A 19,579-nucleotide genomic window follows, 5' to 3' on the forward strand; every position below is an offset into this window, starting at 1 on the left:
TTGGGTAATAAGTATAAAAGAAATAAGTCTAAACCAATGTGGCTAAATAAACAGGTAGGGGTGGAAATGGAAAAGAAGAGGCAGGCGTTTAGATTCTGGAAGTCAGAAGGGACGGATACATTGTATCAGAATTATAAAGGAATGTAACAAAAAGTGCAAAAAGAGCAATCAAATTAAGAAAAATGGATAAAAAGGATTGCAACAGAAAGTAAGATCAACTCTAAAAAGTTATTTGAGTACCAAAATAACAACAAAATGAGAAAAGAAAATATAGGACCCTTTCAGTGTGAGATGGGCAGGCAGATTATTGGAGATAAGGAAAAAGCAGAGGTATTAAACAAATTCTTTGCCTCTGTGTTTACCAGGGAAGAATCAATTTCAGGCAGGAGGAAGCCACAACCTCCATATTAATGAAAATTGGTTAACTGAGGAAGAAGTTCATATGCGGCTTGAAAAAATTAAAGTAAATAAGGCACCTGGCCCCGATGGCATACATCCAAGAGATCTCAAGGAGTCAAGTTCAGTAATAGCCAAACCATTACATTTAATATTTAAGGACTCTATTTCCACAGGCTCAGTACAACAAGATTGGTGTAAAGCAGATGTGGTGCCTATATTTAAAAAGGTTAGCTACAGTAGATCACAACCGGGGAATTACAGACCTGTAAGCCTGACTACAATAGTGGGGAAACTACTTGAAGGTTTAATACAGGATGGAATACCTAATGGAAAACAAAATTATTAGTAATAGTCAGCATGGATTTATGAAGGATAGATCTTGCCAAACTAACCTTATTTGTTTCTTTGAGAAGGTAAGTAGGAATTTAGACCAGGGTAATGCAGTTGATGTGGTCTACTTAGATTTTGCAAAGGCTTTTGATATGATTCCACACAAGGTTAGTGCACAAAATAAAGCAAATTGAACTCAATAAAAATATATGCACCTGAATTGAAAACTGGTTAAAGGACAGACAACAGAGGGTTGTCATAAATGGAACTTTTTCAGGTTGGACTAGTGTCGTGAGTGGAGTACGTCATGGATCGGTACTGGGACCCCTGCTTTTTAACTTGTTTATTAATGACCTTGATTTTGGCATCGAGAGCTAAGTCTCCATCTTTGCTGATGACACTAAATGATGTAAGGTAATAGAATCAGAGCAGGATGTAATTACTCTTCAGAAGGACTTGGAGAGACTGGAAAATTGGGCAGGTAAAGATTTTGAAGATTTCTTTACTATATTATATGCCGTTTTAATGTTTATTTTTTTTAAATGTCCCCTTTTAATATGTTACATATATACATATACATATGTGCATCCATACAATCCACACAATGATAATTAGCTAAGTTGCCGATCAATCGGCGAAGATTCAGCTCGGGGGTTCACTAAATGGCTGTCAGTGCAGTAGAAGAGGTCGAAAGATGCAAAGTTCTGTGGCGAAGATCACGTGACCAGGCGGTCACTCAATACAATTAGTGCAATGCTAGAGAGAGTGGAGGGCTCAAAAAGGGGTGTGCCAGAGCCTGTTTCTGAAGAGGAAGGGGATGTGACTTTGTAAATGGTTGCTATAGAAACAAAAAATGCTTGTTACATTATAATACATGAAAAAAATTCATTTCAGAGTTGTTGTTTTTTTTTTTTTTTTTTTAATGCTACAAGTATTTTCTCTTAGCACAGAACTGATTTATTAAAAAAAAATACACATGTAGGATATTGCTTGGTCTGCAGCTTTAATTTATATGTTACAGTCAGCGTTAGCAATATTAATCTTGTTAACGGATTACGCATTCTACAATGACATATGAGACACGCGTATTTTAATTTAGCTGTAATATATTATCCTAGGCGAATTTTAATTTCAGGAAGGAATACTTCAATTTATCTTTGTTTTGTTGATCGCACCTTGAAACCATTAAATCGGTCAATTAGCAGACAAGCTGTGATCATGCAACAGTAAAGACATTTAATGTGGTCATTGGAAGCTCGCTGTGGAGTGGGGAAAAAAGCATTTTGTGCATTTTAATACTCATTTTAACTATAAATGTTGTTCACTGAAATCAAAAGGAGGCTTCATTATGAGGTTTTCATCATTTGGACATACAGTAGGAGACATGTTTTTTTGTTGATTATGTGCATAATAATGCGCACATTTCTCTCTTTGCACTGAATAAATCAATTACTGTCAATTATTCTATTGTAAAAGTATATATTTATTTTGTAATGGCGGTGTTTTGGTTGATGAAATGATCACATATTCCACTCCATCTTGTGACCAAAATCATCTGTCCATATTAATAATGCCAAAGTTGTGCCTAAAAGGGAGAGTTTGAAGATGTATCCTCGCTGTGTAACGAGAAATGTCTCCTATATCCACTGCACTATTTGAAGAACATGACAATGTTATCAGGGGGACAATGACATACTGTATGCCTCGGTATCTAAATGATGCATGACCATGTGTACTACGGCCCCTATTAAAAGTGCTCGGAAACATTCCCCGTGCTTGGGAGATTTAAGACCAATTAAAATGACACTCTCGATCTTGGTTTGAGGTATAATAAGCTCATATTTTATATCCTTGTTGTCAGGTCCCTTTCACCTTGTTGGAGCATGCATACATAGTTACATAGTAGATGAGGTTGAAAAAAGACGTACGTCCATACGCCCATGCAGTATCTGAGGTGAGTGTTAAAGCAATACAGCTGGGGCTAATGAAGAGCAGTAACTGCAAATTTACCCTACTATTAAAAGCAACATTTTCTTGAACTAGTAAAAAAAAACATGTCCCCAAGGTGGGAAGCAGGGGATTTCTGGGGCTAGACCCCGTTCATTTCAGCTCTGGGGACCCCCTGCTTCCTGAGATACTTACTTCTGTAGGTGCTTCTGGTTCATCATGGAGGTTTAGATCACCCATGTCACGCGGGTCAATAGGATGACGTTGCGACTTCCTATTGGCTCTCGTTCCATGGGGGAGATTTAAGCCTTCCCATTGTTCACCCAGCCGGAGATGCTGCCGGCAGCACCGACAAGAGGTATCTCGGGAAGCTGGGGGTCCCCAGAACTGAAATTAACACTGTTCCGCTCTGGAGTCTCCCTGCTTCCCACCTATATGAGGGGGGGGGGTGGCAAAAATAGGCAGACCCTCACTTGTAATGTTTTTATTGTGTTTCTAATATTTTTGTACAGCAATGTCTGTGCCGGGGAAGATTGCTGCTGATAAATGCAAAGACCTGTAGGGTTTTCTCTTCTTTTTAATCTAGTGGCATTTTTTTCCTTTTTTTATAGTGTATGTTTGACATTTTCCCACAAATGGACCGTCAAATTCTGAAAACGTTTTACTCAGGAGCCAGCTGCTAAGAGAAGCTGCAACCAGCCAGGGTCTGTCAGCAGCTTTCCGAGGCTAAGGTTCTCTCTGCTACACTAACTAAAGCATCTCTGAAGAGAGGCAGAAAGACACTAATATAAGCCACGGGAAGCCACGTGCCGGGGAAATGATACCTTCATAATACAAATCTTTTCATTTGCCGCCTGAAACCAAAATGCGGTCAAATTGAAAGACACTTAAGGTAAAGGGCAGGATCAGAGCCACGGACATCTACTGATTGGTGCTTGGAGATCACAGCTTCTTTCACTAGCCTCCTAAACCTATTTTTCATTTCACCCGTCAAAAAACAAGACAAAAAAAAATGCCTGCTGCCCATTGGTGGAGGTTCTCAACAGTAGGTTTCACTGAAAGATGTGTTTTACACAGTTTTCTGAGCATTCAGTGGTCATTAACGCTTTCAGTGCCAGAAAAGCTGTAGCACAAGTGTGCCACCCCACCCTCCCAACCCACAACCACATGATCGCTCCTTAACTACTGTGATGATGTTCACTTCACAAGGGCCTCGACCGGTAAAGGTCATAAGGTAAGTAAGGTCATACGGGTGAATGAAGGCTTAGAGTGTAGAGCAATCAGAAATAGGTTTCATGATTGGGTCAAAGGATTAGCCTATAATTCTTACAATGAGAAAATTGTGAGCTACTTTAAAAAAAAAAACAACAACAAATTTGAATGGTATTGGACCCAACATCCCTTCCAATGAAAGGTACTGAGAGATAAGAATACAAACTTACCAGCGCTCTCGGACCATATGGGTCACAAAATGTGACAGCCCTGCCATGCATAATTACACCACACTGCTCTCCAACTTCACAGTTGCTGCACGGTAGCCTGCAGGGACAACAAGAGAGTGCAAGTGAAACTTTTAGCATTGGAAATGGCGCCAGTGAGGGAGAAGCCAGTAAAACTTACAGCTTTACAAATCTCTGAGAATAAAACTACAGCAGGATTAAGCAGGGTTTCCATCGCTTCACTGGGAACACAAGTATATGTAAACCGTGGATGGACTCCATGAGTGCTTTACAATGGGTTGCTGACTCCTCTGGCAGCAAAGGGGGTTAATACAACAACAATGTAAGCTACAGCGAGTCACTAAAATAGGGGGGAAATGTGTACAACAGTTAGACGTTACCATAATATTGCAAATATATTAGGTTTTATATTGTTATAGTGATCAGTACAATCCTATTCTGGCCAATATCTGGGAATTAAATATTCCTATTTCATGGGGATAAGGATGCACGTGTACTAACAGGAAACACTAAGGATGCCATCTACATGTGGCACACAGGTTCAATGAGCGCAAAATGCAATAATCCAAATAACATTACAAGGCAAAATACAATGGTCACACATGTAAATACAAGTGACAAATGTAAACAATATGCAAAAAGGAGCTCCCTTGCCCGTAGAAGAAAAGATGATCAGGACCTTTAAGACCTGAAGAAGGTCCCTCTGGGGACCAACACATCGGGATATTTCTGCATGATAGACTGAACAAACACCCTTTTCTTGTACTCCCTGTGCATTAATAACTCCTGCACATTTGCGGAGGACACTGCTCCGTACTGCATACTGTAACTCCCCAAACAAACTTGTTACAAATCAATTATTTATGTGATGAGTCCTGCACACATTTATTCTCAACTCAATCCACACTGCATTCATGAACATTAATATAAGTATTGTCAATAAGTGATGAGTGACAAGTCTCCCAGATGACAGCCTTTCTGGTAATGTTTATCGGCAGAAGGCCTATGAAGTATCCCCTGGAAGAGGAGCTAGAACAGTGAGGCCTCGGGCTAGTGAACTGCACCTGAGACTCATTAACAGAGACTTGCTCCCAAATTCAATAATAATTATGCTGCTGGGAATCGGTCATCATCATCATAAGGAAAAATAATAATCAAGCTCCTAGGCAAATGGCTGATCCAAACGGTATTCAGATCCCTCGTCATTTTCATACATAAGGGTGGGTTTGTTTTTCTGGGAATATAAGAGCACAGACCAGTGTTTTACAACCGGGTTTCCTTTGAACCCTTGGGTTCCCCGGGCGTCGCTCAAGGGTTGCAATCCCTGCAAATTTCTGGAAATGTGAAAATGTGACCAAATGCAGAAGAATTATCACTGTATCGGATCTCAGACACGCTATTAGAGAGGGTTGGGGTTAGAGAGGGATAGGGTTCCTTAACCAAAAAAAGGTTAAAAACAACTGACGTAGATGGTTAGTATCACATTTTTAATCCTGCAGTTCCATTTTAAGTGAAAGAAGCCTCCTCCATCGAGATAGATCTGCCAAAGATATGAATATGGGTCTGTGTGTGAAGGATTGAACTGTAAACACATGGGAGCTATTTACTGGATTTTAGCGTTTACACCCAGTGCTGGATTCAGAGGCGGGCTGGCTGGGCACTTGGGCACTCCGACCCCAGAGCCATCTTTAAATGTCAGAGTTCAGCTCACCTGCGTCAATGTGGGAGGACATTTAAAGATGGCGCCAGAGTGGCGGGTGCGCGCGGAACTCAGGACATTGACGGAGCGGCGGTACTGGACAGGGTGTACAGGACCTGACCCGCGCCGCCGTTCTGTCAAGGTTCCTTGCTGCCGACACCGCTGCTCTGAGTTCCGTGCTTGCCGCTCTGGCGCGCCCTCTTTAAATGTCCCTTGACATTGCGACTCTGCAAAGGACTCAGACATTTAAAGATGGCGCATAGGTCGGAGTGCGTGCACTTATCTTTTACCATCTCCACTTTCAACATCCCAACGTCACGTGGTGATTCATTTCCATGACAACGGGACGTTATGTGGCATCACGTTGTCAAGGCAACGCATCGCCTTGTAACATCGCGACGACGCTGCAGGAGGAGGGGCGACCTGCCCGGGGCGCGCTACTCCCTTGGTCCGACACTGTTTACACATACTGTACATGCGGACACGTGCTTTTAACTTAAATAGCCTAATCACTGTGCTTGGCCCTACTGTAGTTTATCTTGCACTTTACAGCACCGACATTGTTTATTGCACTAAATCACGACGGCACGCCGAGATCTACCCCAGCTGCCGCCAGTAACAACCGCGCGCCGCCGCGTTTCCCCCACGCACCCCCCCTCCACTTCGCGCGCAATTTACCTCCCTTCCCGACCCCGTACCCGGCTCCTGCTCTGCCCCTCTGCTTCCCCGCACCCCCGCTTACCTTCATTTGATCTCCAGGGGTGTCGGGGAAGCCTGTGGAAGCCGGGGAAGACGGGGAAGCCGGGCGCGCATGTTACTGTGACGTCACAGTGCGCCGCCACGCGCCGCAGCTACCCGCTTCCCAGCCGCATGGAGCCGGCGGCTTTTGCTTCAATAAACAATGTCGCTACTGTATAAATGCAATTTTACCTTTAATAGATTACAGGAATGTAGTGTGACTGCAAGCAATCCTAATTATTAACCTGTGTAGTGAATCAGTTTAAAGGAATAAGAGGAGACCTGCAAATCACTCTCTGCATTGTGAGTGGTTAATTAATGTAACACAACAAAAATAACAACAATGTGTTTTTTCACATATATACCATGTGCTCCTCAGGGGATCCCACCGGCTACCACTCAAACTATGGGGGTTTGTGGTCATGACGCTTGCCGCACTATGTGTGCGCTTTCCGAGATGACGTCGGGTTACCATGGTAACCGAGACACCAAGCCGCATGGGGAACTCTGCACACGCATGCCCTTTGCTGTTCCAGCCATGCTGGCACCTTAGGACCAATCGGAATCACTTCCTGGTTCTTAACCTATCAGTAAACCGGAGAGCTGTAGACACGATGTGACAACCAGGAAGCATTTCAGGGCGCTCCAGTGCCCGGTTCGTTCAGCATCTTATTCTCCCCCTACGGAGAGACTGAGCAGGAGGCACACCACTAACGGACTCCAGAAAGCACAGAGACACATCCCTGCATTGCCGTGGACTCAAACTGGTCGGTAGAAAACTAGTGTCTGTGCTATTGATAGTACTCTCTTGTGCCTTGCACCTTATACCCATTGATCCTAATGTGTCTGTAGCCCTCTATCCCCGTGACTAAAGAGACTACGCGTGATGATTACCTGTCAGGTGTACAAGAGGCCTGATCCTCCGCCACTGGGAGCCTGGGGTGATCATGTTCATTGGTACGCAGCGCCTCCACCTGTGAGAGATCCTAACGGAGTAGGATAACCTCTCACAGGAACCCACTAGTAACAGATAATAACACACACATTATGGCTAAAATATTTACTGGCATATAACTAATAACGTTGGTAATAGCAAGGCCATAAAAAGCCGCCCCCACACTATTTATTTATAAAATGTTTTACCAGGAATTAATACATTGAGAGTTACCTCTTGTTTTCAAGTATGATCTGGGCACAGAGCTATACCCCCACAGTGTAAGCCCACCACCTGGGAAGTTCCCCCTAAAGAAATCAGGTGCCCTGGGCACCGAACCACCCGACGTCCACAACAGCAACCCCGCTGCCCACAGTGTGTATGGCCATTGGTGCGATACCTTCCTGGTCTTAGTCCAGACCAGGCCGTCTTGGCTGAAGGTTCGCAGAGCCGCAATGTGTCCCACGTCGCGCATGGATCCTCAGGTGTCCGGTCCACCTCTGAGGGGGCTCGCGTTGGAGTGTGCCCCTTTTAATAGTCTCTGATAAAGGATAGGCCTGTGTCTGGTCCCAGACCGCAGTCACTAGTCACCACGTGGCGTCCGTCACCACCATGCAGTATCTTTGTATTGCAGCTACTGGGGAAGTGTCCCAAGCTATGTCCCTTCCCTGCAGCAGCCACAACATAATGTGAATCGGGGCATAGCTGGGGCCTCAGGGGAGATCTGGTCTGATCAGGGCCACTGGCACCTGATACACTACCTGTCTCCTTGGCGTCCTGCTTCCGACTGGCGTGGCTCTCAGCGCACTAAAAGTAGCAATCTTAGGGCAGGGAATTGCTGCAGCCCTATTGGCTGTTCTTCACCGCCAGACTCACAGCCCCTGGGGCTGCTGGGGGTTGTAGTCCCTCGTGGAGCCTTTCATATAATGGCCGCCGCTCAGCAATGTCTCCTGTGCATGTGCGAGGTGTACCAACATGGCCGCCGCAACTCTGTGTGTCCTGCGCATGCGCATCGGCAAGATGGCGGCGCCCTCGGTGGAGCTCCGGCGACCCGCTCGCCAGCCATCAAGCTCCCTGCAGCTTCCCTGGCACTTGCCGGTTGTCTGCACGCCCCGCCGGCGGCACCCGCGCACCTCCCGGCATGCGCCCTGGACCGGCAGGTAAGAGGGGTCTATGGGGGGACCTGGCTACATGTATCTGTTAGGGACAGTATTATGTTTTCTATTTGGGATTTTTGAGCTCACCTTTTTTCCTAGTTAGGTCTTCATTGAACGTGATTCAGGAGCCCATAATCCCCCATAACTCTTTCTGAGGTGCGTGACTAATTTATTTCACCATCTCCATTTGGATTGACATTATTTTCATCTGGTTTTTCACCATTCCATAGGGAGTTTTTAACAGGGTTAAAGGGAAGTACCATCAGACATTTTTTTTGCCCCTTGGGAACGGGCCTGAAAGGGTCTTCACCCCGAAATGTTGCCCCCCTTCCCCCATATCACATTTGTTTGCACCCCCAACCCCTCCCTTCTCCCTGAAATTTCCCTTTCCTTTCCTATCCTGTTTTGTGGGGGAGGGGGCAGTGTGTGTGTATTGTAGGAAAGGGGAGTATTGTGGGGGAGGGGAAGTATTGTGTGTGTATTGTGGGGGGGGTATTGTGACCGAGTGTGCGAGTGGGACAGAGTGTGTGAGACTAAGTGTGTTTGTGTGAGACTGAGTGTGAGTGAGAGAGTGCGAGTGAGTGTGCGAGTGAGACTGAGTGTGCGCGTGCGACTGAGTGTGCACGTGAGACTAAGTGTGTGCGTGAGACTGACAGTATGTGAGACTGAGTGTGTGTGTTTGTGATTGAGTGTGTGTGATTGAGTGTGAGAGTGACAAAGACTGAGCATCAGATGCTCTGACTCCCTCCTTCCTCTCTCAGGGCCACTTACCAGAATCCTGCTTCCTCTTCTTTAGATGAGGAGAGAGGGGGATGGTGATAGAGAGGAGATGGAGCAGAAGATAGAGGCGAAAGATCCCAGCAACTTTGACATATTTTTAATAAGAAAAACTCAAAAAAAAAGTTTACGCATAGGTTACTGACTATGTATTTTATTTTGTCCTGTTGCGGCCCGACTCTTGTAGTCGGACTTAAGAAATGGCCCCCAATATAATCTGAGTTTGACGGCACCTGGCTTAAATCTAGTGATTTTTATTATTATTATCATTAGACTACAAGGTGTTTGTTTCCCATTCACATTCCCAGAATGTTTTTGCAACATTCCCCTTAGCGATACATTGTCATTTGGCACCAGACACCAGCTCCAGCTTCCACGGCCTCCAATTCTGGAAGTTACTGAATCTATTGACACCTATCATGTTTATCTATTCATATTCTTGAACAGCCGCCAGGATCTTTACAGGATGCTACCTCTGTCCTTTATGCCTGATCCAGCATTGTAATGGAAGGGAAACATCTGCTGCCCCTCAGTTATCTCTGGTCTTTTGATTTTCTTGTGGTTTCAAGTGCCATGGACGGGCTGTAGTTGCAGAGTAAGAGAGGTTTTAGAAAGGACGGTGTTTTTAACGCACAATGGACCATACTTATTAAGTGTTGCCATGCCACACGACATCTTCCAGCATCGGAAAACACCTTAACGCAAACATCTTCTGAGGGCTTTTGACCTCTAACCCAGAGGTGCGCGAGATTATCTGCGGGGGGCGCAGGGTTTACAGAGGCCCCGCGCGCTTCCTGAAGGCACTTAAATGAAATGCCGGGGAAGCGGCGATGGCCTCTGTAAACCTCACTTACTTGGTCCAGGCGACTTCTGGAGATGTGTCGCCATGGCAACGCGGCATAATATATATATATATATATATACATATATATATATATATCTACTGTATATCTATATTTCAACAGATATAGTGAGATTCCACTAAGACTGGTATACTGCCCGGGTGCATTAACTGTAAAAGTATTAGGAATACAAGACAGTGATTAACAGGCTCTCCAGGTCTTATGCAGAAATATCAAACGTTTAATACAAAAAGCTCAACGTTTCGGCTCTCCAAGAAGCCCCTCAAGACAACATGATGATGCGATTTTAGTGGTTGCGGATGGGATCTTGTGTTTTTTGCACGTAGGTTTTTTTCGGTCACAATTTCGGGCACTCCAGTAAATTATAAAACAAAAATGAAAGTATTTTTTTGTTCTGTGTGAGCTCAGTGTAACAGGGGAGTTATCCCTGTTCAGGTAATGTACCTCTAATCCAGCAGTGTGGTGGTTAACTGCTGGTAGTCAATTAACAAACACCACCTGCCTGATTAGATGGCTTACAAAAGCCTGTCTCTTGAGACAGGAAGTGGGACTCCTTAGCACACACCTGAGCTGAACTTGGAGACAAACAGTCTTGAGCCCTGCCAGAAGAAACAGCAGAGCTGCTTTCAAGACACAGGGGAAACTTCTAAACCTGAATGCTGACACACACTGAGGAAAAGGGAGCTGAACCAGGGACAGAGAAGATTTTCCCTCCAAACCACAAGGAACAGATAAGACTTTCATTTATGAGACTTCTTTTATCTGCTTAATTCATGCTATATGTTTGGGGCTGGGAGACATGCTTATCTAAGGGAGTTGTGAACTGCATAGTATTTCACTAGAAATACTCCCAAGTGAATAGAAGCTTTGTTTACCCCTTGTTTGGATGGTTTCCTGATGTTAAGGAAACAGGCGCAATAAAAGGCTTATTTAATTTCACTATAATCAGTCTCCCTTGCATACCTCTGTGAGCGTCCGCCTACATATGGTGTCAGAAGAGGGATGAGAGGTGGTCTTTGAAGTTAGAAAGGACCGGAGATTTTTTCTGTGAATTTTTTTATGCTTTTTGCCTACAAACAGTCTGAGCAACTTAAAAAAAAAAAAAAAAATCTCATGCAGCAGAGATCAGAGTTAAAGTGATACACACTACTGCACTGAAACTTCCAAACCACAGATGGACTCTTTTCCCCAATCCCAAGAGGAGAGAGAGACTGCTGAAGCAGGTAAAACCTTATTTGCCTATCACAATAAAGTGTAATATGGTCATTGAAATAGGGGGTTTGCCTTCCAGCCATAGTCAGGGTTCAAGAAGTGAGTTAGCCCTTAAAGGGATAGGCGTTTGTTGTTTTCAAATGTTTAGCTGAAGCAGTGAATACAAATGGTGACCCATGAGCGGTACTGATTCTGCAAGTAAAGGCTGCCACACCACATAGGACTACCAGTTGCGAATGGAGTATATGCAGAAAAATGTGAAAATTGATGCAAGACTGTGCTGAAGCAGGGGAATTTTCAGTAAACAAGTGCTTAGGGTAAAATTGCCTACTAGAAAAAAGGAATTGCTGAACTGTGTAAAAGGTATCCCAAAGTGTGAAGAGTGAATGTCATAATACCCAAAGTTGAGACTGAACTCAAGCAGAAAATCACATTATTTGGCTGAAGCAGAGAGATTGCACCTAGCAAGTAAATGGTGTAAAGCAAACAGAAGTTTTTACCTAGCAACTACATATTCAGCATACCTAATGAGAGATTACACCTAGCAAGTAAATGGTGTAAAGCAAATAGACGTTTTTACCTAGCAACTGCACATCTTGTATACCTGATGAAAGAAAATGCATGCACAGACTGCTGATATTGTAAAACTTACCCAAGAAAGAAAAAGTCTACAGAGATGCCTGTGAGAGCTACGACCTCTACAAGCAAAATATGCCCACCTGTAGGACTACCACGATTAGGGTTTCTAGCAAATACAGTGGCAACAGCTGCAATAGCGCCTCCTGAGGTCAGGAAGAAAATTACACCTGATAGCCTAAAAATGGAGGACAAGATGCAGCGTTCCTGTAATGAACCCTACCCAACGGAAGAGAGGCCCTTCCAGTCCAATAAAGAGGAAGACATCTCTTACGGGGAACCCAAACCGAGTCACACCCACAAAACACCCCAAGAATGGTAGGGGTGCCTGAACTCGGCACGAACCGAAAAGACCGCTCCCTTTGATGACGAATATGATCAGCAGGAGAAAGAGCGGGAGCAGTGGATCACCTAATATTTCCGTCAGCTATTACAGTTGCAAAAAAAGCCGGGTGGATCCAGTGACGCTGCTAAAACTTCAAATTAAGATGGAGACCCCAGTATCCCTGAAGGGACGGTGTCATCCAAATCAAAAAGGCAGAAAAAGAAAAGCGGTTCTTCATGTACCGTGGAAGGAACAAACACGTCCGCAGATCCTGTGGAGAAAAAAGGGGACCGAGATGCCCTGCAGCCTAGAGAAAATTGAGAATTCGTCCCGCGGATAACCGAATATCCAGAGGGCCCAAGGCAGAAGTCGTGTACCCCAAAGAAGTGTGTGTCCGGTGCCAACAGTGAGGAACCCTCAACCAGTCATCCCAGGGAAGCGGAGCCGGAACCAGTGAGTGACGATCCCTCGACCAGCCCTGAAGACGCCCTGAAAATTGCCAGGCGTGACTGTGATCTACTTCGAGAACCATTGAAACTTGAGAGAGAAGATAATGCTGAGTTACAGAAGACGGTGCTCTCAATGTACTCTGAATCTGGAACAGAATTGGACGATCTCAAGACTGAGCTAGATACTGCAAACGCTACTATTTCCGGCATGGATGAAAAGCAAAGCCAATCTGATAAAATGATGACTAAGCTGAAGCGGAAGTATGAGGAGACACTAAAGCAGATGACAGTCTTTCAGCAAGAGGTTCACACTCTTCGCGTAGAGCTGAATGCCTCACAACAGGAGGTCAACAATGTCCGGACTGAGGTGGACGTATCTTAGAAAGAGGTTCAGACACTCCGCAGAGCACTGGATGCCTCACATCATGAGACCAACAGCTGCCGCACAGATCTGGAAGTTTCCAGAAAGGAACAACACAGTCTCACTGAGGAGCTGGACATATCTAAAGAAACTATTGTCAATCTTGATACAGATCTCAAAGTCTCTCAGAAGGAGCTTCAGACCCTCAACCTAGAGAAGGAAGTCTCACGCCAGTAGACTGTCATTCTCAAAGCAGATGTGCGTAAATGGAAGGAGGACTGCAAAGAGACCCTGAATAGTACAGAGACTGAAAAATGAGAAAATTCAAGATTAAAAAGAGAAAACTTAAAACTGAAAGAAGAAAATTTTCAGTTGACAGACGAAGTCAAGGAAAAGAATGAAAAGCTACACGAGCTTAAGGAAATAAATAGACTTTTGGAAGGTGAGAAGTTTGAAGCAGAGCACCGACTGTAGAACCAACTGCAAGGTCTGCGTACGCACCTCGAGAAGGCCGAGGAGACGCAGCGAACTCTGCAGGAAGAAAATCTGCAGGCTGTTAAAGAAATTCAAGTGCTGCAGGAACTTCTGATGACCCAGTATGTCCCCGCAAAGCAGCATGAGAAACTGAAGGCTACACTGAGCGTCACCAAAGCATCGCTAGAGGCCAAGCTTAGAACCCAGGTGACCCGGCACAAAAGGGAGCACAAGAAGGTCCAGAAACTAAAACAAGTAACTGTGGCCCGAGCAAAGAAATTCATAGTGCTTCACAATGCAATAAAAATGTGGAAGCAAGCTCAGAGAAAGCAAAGCGTGCAGATAAATTCCCTGAGAAGAGACTTGCAAGACGCACTCAAAAAACAGGGATCTCTCGCGGATGAGATTACAGTCCTACAAGGACAAGTATTGACCCTGACTAAGCGTCAGTATCCCACAGACTCAAAAACCCATGAAGACAAGGGTACAGTGAGAGCTGGGAATACCGCTCATCTGAAAGACAAGGTTGCAAAATTTGAACCACCTAAACAAGCACTAGCAAAACCTTCAGCAACCCAACAGGCAACAAAAGAAGGTACACGTGCTGAATCAAAACCAGAAGAATCCTTAGCTGATGAAGCTGAAAAGATGGGACATTCTCTGGAAGTGGGTGTGGAATTGCAACTTAACCCCAAAGAGGCTGAACTAGCAACCCCATTGAGTGGGAAAAGGGCAGAGAGACAGCTTCAAGAGCGGAAAACTCAAAGGGCTGTTTTTAAACGCTCTGCAACTGCTGCCATACAGTATGCCTACAATAAGACGAGCACCCGATGCGAGGGAAATCTCATGACCGCGCACGTAGCAAAAAGACTATACTTAGAAAAAGTCCTCCTCGAGCGACTGAGGAGTGCTGATCTCAAGCACCTTCAGGAGACACGAATAAACTGGTGAAAGGGCTCCAATCCCAGCAGGACTGAGGGTTATCTTCCTCCATCCACTCTCATTCAAGTCACAGAGATATCTAAAATGAGAGTGGAAGGATGGGCTTTGGCCGTGGCAAGCCCGAGCTTCCCACAAACAGGGGAGGTATGTAACAGGGGAGTTATCCCTGTTCAGGTAATGTACCTCTAATCTAGCAGTGTGGTGGTTAACTGCTGGTAGTCAATTAACAAACACCACCTGCCTGATTAGATGGCTTAGAAAAGCCTGTCTTTTGAGACAGGAAGTGGGACTCCTTAGCACACACCTGAGCTGAACTTGGAGACAAACAGTCTTGAGCCCTGCCAGAAGAAACAGCAGAGCTGCTTTCAAGACACAGGGGAAACTTCTAAACCTGAATGCTGACACACCCTGAGGAAAAGGGAGCTGAACCAGGGACAGAGAAGATTTTCCCTCCAAACCACAAGGAACAGATAAGACTTTCATTTATGAGACTTCTTATATCTGCTTAATTCATGCTATATGTTTGGGGCTGGGAGACATGCTTATCTAAGGGAATTGTGAACTGCATAGTATTTCACTAGAAATACTCCCAAGTGAATAGAAGCTTTGTTTACCCCTTGTTTGGATGGTTTCCTGATGTTAAGGAAACAGGCGCAATAAAAGGCTTATTTAATTTCACTATAATCAGTCTCCCTTGCATACCTCTGTGAGCGTCCGCCTACACTCAGCATAACACATGGAACTGGACAAATATTTTAGAAAGCCTGGTGACCCCCTTCTTGTGGTCTTTTAAAACATATGGCGAGAAACACCCCACATTTTCAACTCCAGTGGTAACCCCCCACAGTAACATACTAAGTCATCCCAAATACAGAAGGTAACGAGGGCCCTGCTCGTCAGAGTTTACAATATAGAGGGAATAATGGGCAGTTTTGTAACAAAAGGTAAAGCGGCTGTGGTACAGAGTATGCCTCAGGGTGGAGCCCAGCCGCACAGCTGATCCCATTATGGTTTGGCGGTGAGGATATTAGAGTGTGTTAGTGTGTAGTTTGGTCCAGCTGCACAGTTGGCCCCAATAACATTGGAGAGGGGTTGATGGATGTTAGGGGTATGCCAGATTATCAGGTTGGGTGGTGTGTCCACGCGGAGAAATCAAAGAATAGTGTTGTTCAACAGAGTTAAACGCCCTGAATTCGGATCAGCGGAGCGAAGGCAGGGTCCTAAGGAGTGGATAGCAGTGTTCGTAGTCGGGTCACATGTATGCTGACGACACACAAATATACTTTTCAACACCCGACCTTACTGCTGCGGCCAAGTTTATTCGAGCATTTGCCCGTTCTTGGCCGCAGCAGTAGCCTGGTGCGCGCCCGAGAGTGACGGGCGCGCGCCGAAGCAGCGGAAGAGCGCCCTCCGATCGGGGCGCTCTCCCTACCGCTGCCGGGTCCGCCGGGTCCCCCGGAACCCCCTGCCGCTGTCCCGCAATCGCGGGACACCAGGGCTCCCTCGGGGAGCCCCTGGACGCGCGTGCAGGGGGCGCACGCTCCCGAAGACGCGTGACCGCGCGCCGAGGGGCGGCCACTAGCAAGCCGGGAAATCTCCCGGCTTGCGGTACCGGCCACACTCTAATAAAGTGTGTCGGTAGTGTTACACCTGCTGTACAAACCAAAGTTTCTGAATGTCTCTCTGCTATATCATCCTGGATGGCCCTCTGCCACCTTAAACTCAAGATGGCTAAAACAGAGCTCCTCATACTTCCTCCCAAACCTGGCCCTACTACCTCCTTCCACATTACTGTTGGAACTACGATCATTTACCCAGTAGCCCAAGCACGCTGCCTAGGGGTCACACTCGACTCCTCTCTCACATTCGCCCCGCACATTCAACACATTTCTAAAACTTGTCGCCCTTTCCTCTGTTGCTCGACTGCTAAAACGCTGACTCAGGCCCTCATTCTCTCCCGTCTTGATTACTGTAACCTCCTGCTGTCCGGCCTTCCTGCCTCTCACCTGTCTCCCCTACAATCTATCCTAAATGCTGCTGCCAGAATCACTCTACTCTTTCCTAGATCTGTCTCAGCATCTCCCCTCATGAAATCCCTCTCCTGGCTTCCGATCAAATCCCGCATCTCACACTCCATTCTTCGCCTCACTTTTAAAGCTTTACACTCTTCTGCCCCTCCTTACATCTCAGCCCTAATTTCTCGTTATGCACCATCCAGACTCTTGCGTTCTTCTCAAGGATGTCTTCTTCTACCCCCTTTGTATCTAAAGCCCTCTCCCGCCTTAAACCTTTTTTACTGACTGCCCCACACCTCTGGAATGCCCTTCCCCTCAGTACCCGACTAGCACCCTCTCTATCCATCCACCTTTAAGACCCACCTTAAGACACACTTGCTTAAAGAAGCATATGAATAGCACTGTGGATATTCTGAACACGATACATAAAGCTTGCCCCCCTGCAGACGCACTTTCCAGAACTCCCTCCTACTGTCTCTGTACGTTCTCCCTACCTACCAATTAGACTGAAAGCTCCTCGGGGCAGGGACTCCTCTTCCTTAATGTTACTTTTATGTCTAAAGCACTTATTCCCATGATCTGTTATTTATATTATCTAATTGATTATTTAATTGATTACCACATGTATTACTACCGTGAAGCGCTATGTACATTAATGGCGCTATACTGTCACGGCCGAGTTTATTCTAACATTTACCCGGTCTCGGCCGCGACAGATACCGGGCGCGTCGAGGTGTCCCATGCGCGCGCCGGAGCCTCGGAGGATCGGTCCTCCGATCGGGGCTTCCCCCTCCCCTCTCCGGGTCCGCCGGGTCCCCCGGAGCCCCCCACTGCCATCCCCCACATTAGGAGCAACCCAGGGCTCCCTCGGGGAGCCCTGGGCACGCGCGCTATGCGAGCACACTCCCGATGAAGCGTGACCGCGCATCTGTGATGCGCGGCACGCCGAGGGAATTCAATGCAAAAGCCGGGAAACCTTACGGCTTGCGGCTCTAGCCGTATTAGAATAAACAGTGTCGCCACTGTATAAATAAAGACATACAATACAAGAGGTTCAGGGCAGACGGAAAAGGAACAAAGTCAGATCACAGGCGGAAGTCCAGGGCAGGCAGCAAACAGACGGGTCAGGGAGCAAGCCGAAGTCAGGAACCAGGTAATCCAATAGTAGAGAGTAAACAGCAGCAAGGAGCAACACCGCAAACTCACAGGTGCCTTCTTATAGACCAGAGCAATCACATGCTACAGTTACAACAGCTGACAGCCGAGAGGCTGTAGACTAGGAAGCAGACCTAACTAGTTAAGCCCTGACCCTGATCGGCTTCCTTGAAAAGATGAGTTTCCGGGAGTTTTTAGAGGTCTGAACCCTGCGGGAGAGTCTGGTTGTGCATGGTAGGTAATTCCAGAGAGAGGGGGCAGCACGGTAGAAGTCTTGCAGGCGCGAGTGAGAGGTAATAAGGCAGGAGGAAAGGTGGGTGTCATGGGCAGAACGTAGGGGGCGTTTAGGGATATACAGTATTTTAGATGCGTGAATTAGGATTTTAGTTGAATCATGAGTAAGAAAAGGGCGTATCCTCTATAAATATTTCAGAGGTGGAGACAGCAGGACTTAGTGAGAGAGTGAATATGCGGAATGAAGAAGAGGGCAGAGTCAAAGATGGCCCCTAGGCAGCAGGCTTTGGGTGTTGATGAGATTGTGGTATTAACAGTGAGAGAGAACTTGAGTGTTGGGATGGCAGTGGAAGGGGGAAATATATATTAAGAAAAAAAAATATACACACACACACACACACACACACACACACACACACACACACACACACACACACACACACACACACACACACACACACACACACACACACACACACACACTACATTTTTATTGATCAATCTTTTTGCCCTGGAGAATGAGTAGCAAATAAGTACAAATGTTTAGGGACACTTGTAAAACAATTTCAAAATTGCCACTGCATATCAAGTTCTTTAATTGAAAGATATACTGTATAGACCCATATTTACTAAGCAGTGCTATTCCATAAGAAATATGCTGTCGCTGGAAGACATCTTCAGCCCATTCAATGCGTCTTCTGTCACCAGAAGGTGCCTTGTGCCATTGCATTGTATAGTAAACATGGCCCACAGTGTGACCCAGAGTGTGTCAGCTCACATGCTGAGGCTGCTACACGGGTGTCAACATTATATTACTCCGCAAGGGCAAAGTGAAATATACAAATGGTCTGTATTATATTTTCAGGCCTGTCAAGTGACATGCAAAAAGCACGAGTCTCACGCATATGACGCCAGTGTCGCGGTCTCACACATATATTCAATTTGCATGCTTAAATGGAGACGTTTCAAATCAAAACAGCTGTATTGGCATGACAGGCTGCATTCCAGTGTTGCCAAAGCATCAGGAAAAAAGGGATTTCAATGTTTACAAGGTACATGTGAATTGGGTTATGTAGGGATGCGGGGATTAGAGGTTTAGAGGGAGTCTCTCAGTCTGTGCCGTGTGCTCATATAATGTGCAGGGAGTTCTGCGGTGGTTTCTTCTTCTCCTAGGCAGATCGCTATTATTTTGTGTGTCTTTTCTATACTGGTAAAGGGGCAACCCCTCCTAGTATCATAGTGAACCAATTCCAGTGACATGTTTGAAGGGTCTCACATGTGTAAATAACACCTTTTATACTCAAACCTGACAGCAATAAGTATTTCTAATTTATTTTTTTAAATTTAGACTTGGGAGCACTTTACAGCCAGAATCCACCCTCCCGATAACTTTATTGGATCTCTGATCAAGACAGGGTAAAGAAAACACTTGATCGAAAAACACTTCCCCATTCAGAGGCCCCTAAGAAATT

The 19,579-nt window shown here is 45.7% G+C and overlaps 1 protein-coding gene across 4 annotated transcripts in view; it reads right to left on the reverse strand.

Moving 5' to 3' along the window:
* RELN (reelin) overlaps nt 1-19,579 on the reverse strand; it is a 483,994-nt gene that overhangs the window by 245,892 nt on the left and 218,523 nt on the right. For all 4 annotated transcript variants that reach the window (XM_075599655.1, XM_075599652.1, XM_075599651.1 and 1 more), the window contains exon 7: nt 4,119-4,215. In XM_075599655.1, coding sequence (XP_075455770.1) covers nt 4,119-4,215 — 97 coding nt within the window. The remainder of the gene's footprint in view (nt 1-4,118; nt 4,216-19,579) is intronic.

The sequence above is a fragment of the Ascaphus truei genome, chromosome 5, assembly GCF_040206685.1.
Source record: "Ascaphus truei isolate aAscTru1 chromosome 5, aAscTru1.hap1, whole genome shotgun sequence".
Lineage (NCBI taxonomy): Eukaryota > Metazoa > Chordata > Amphibia > Anura > Ascaphidae > Ascaphus > Ascaphus truei.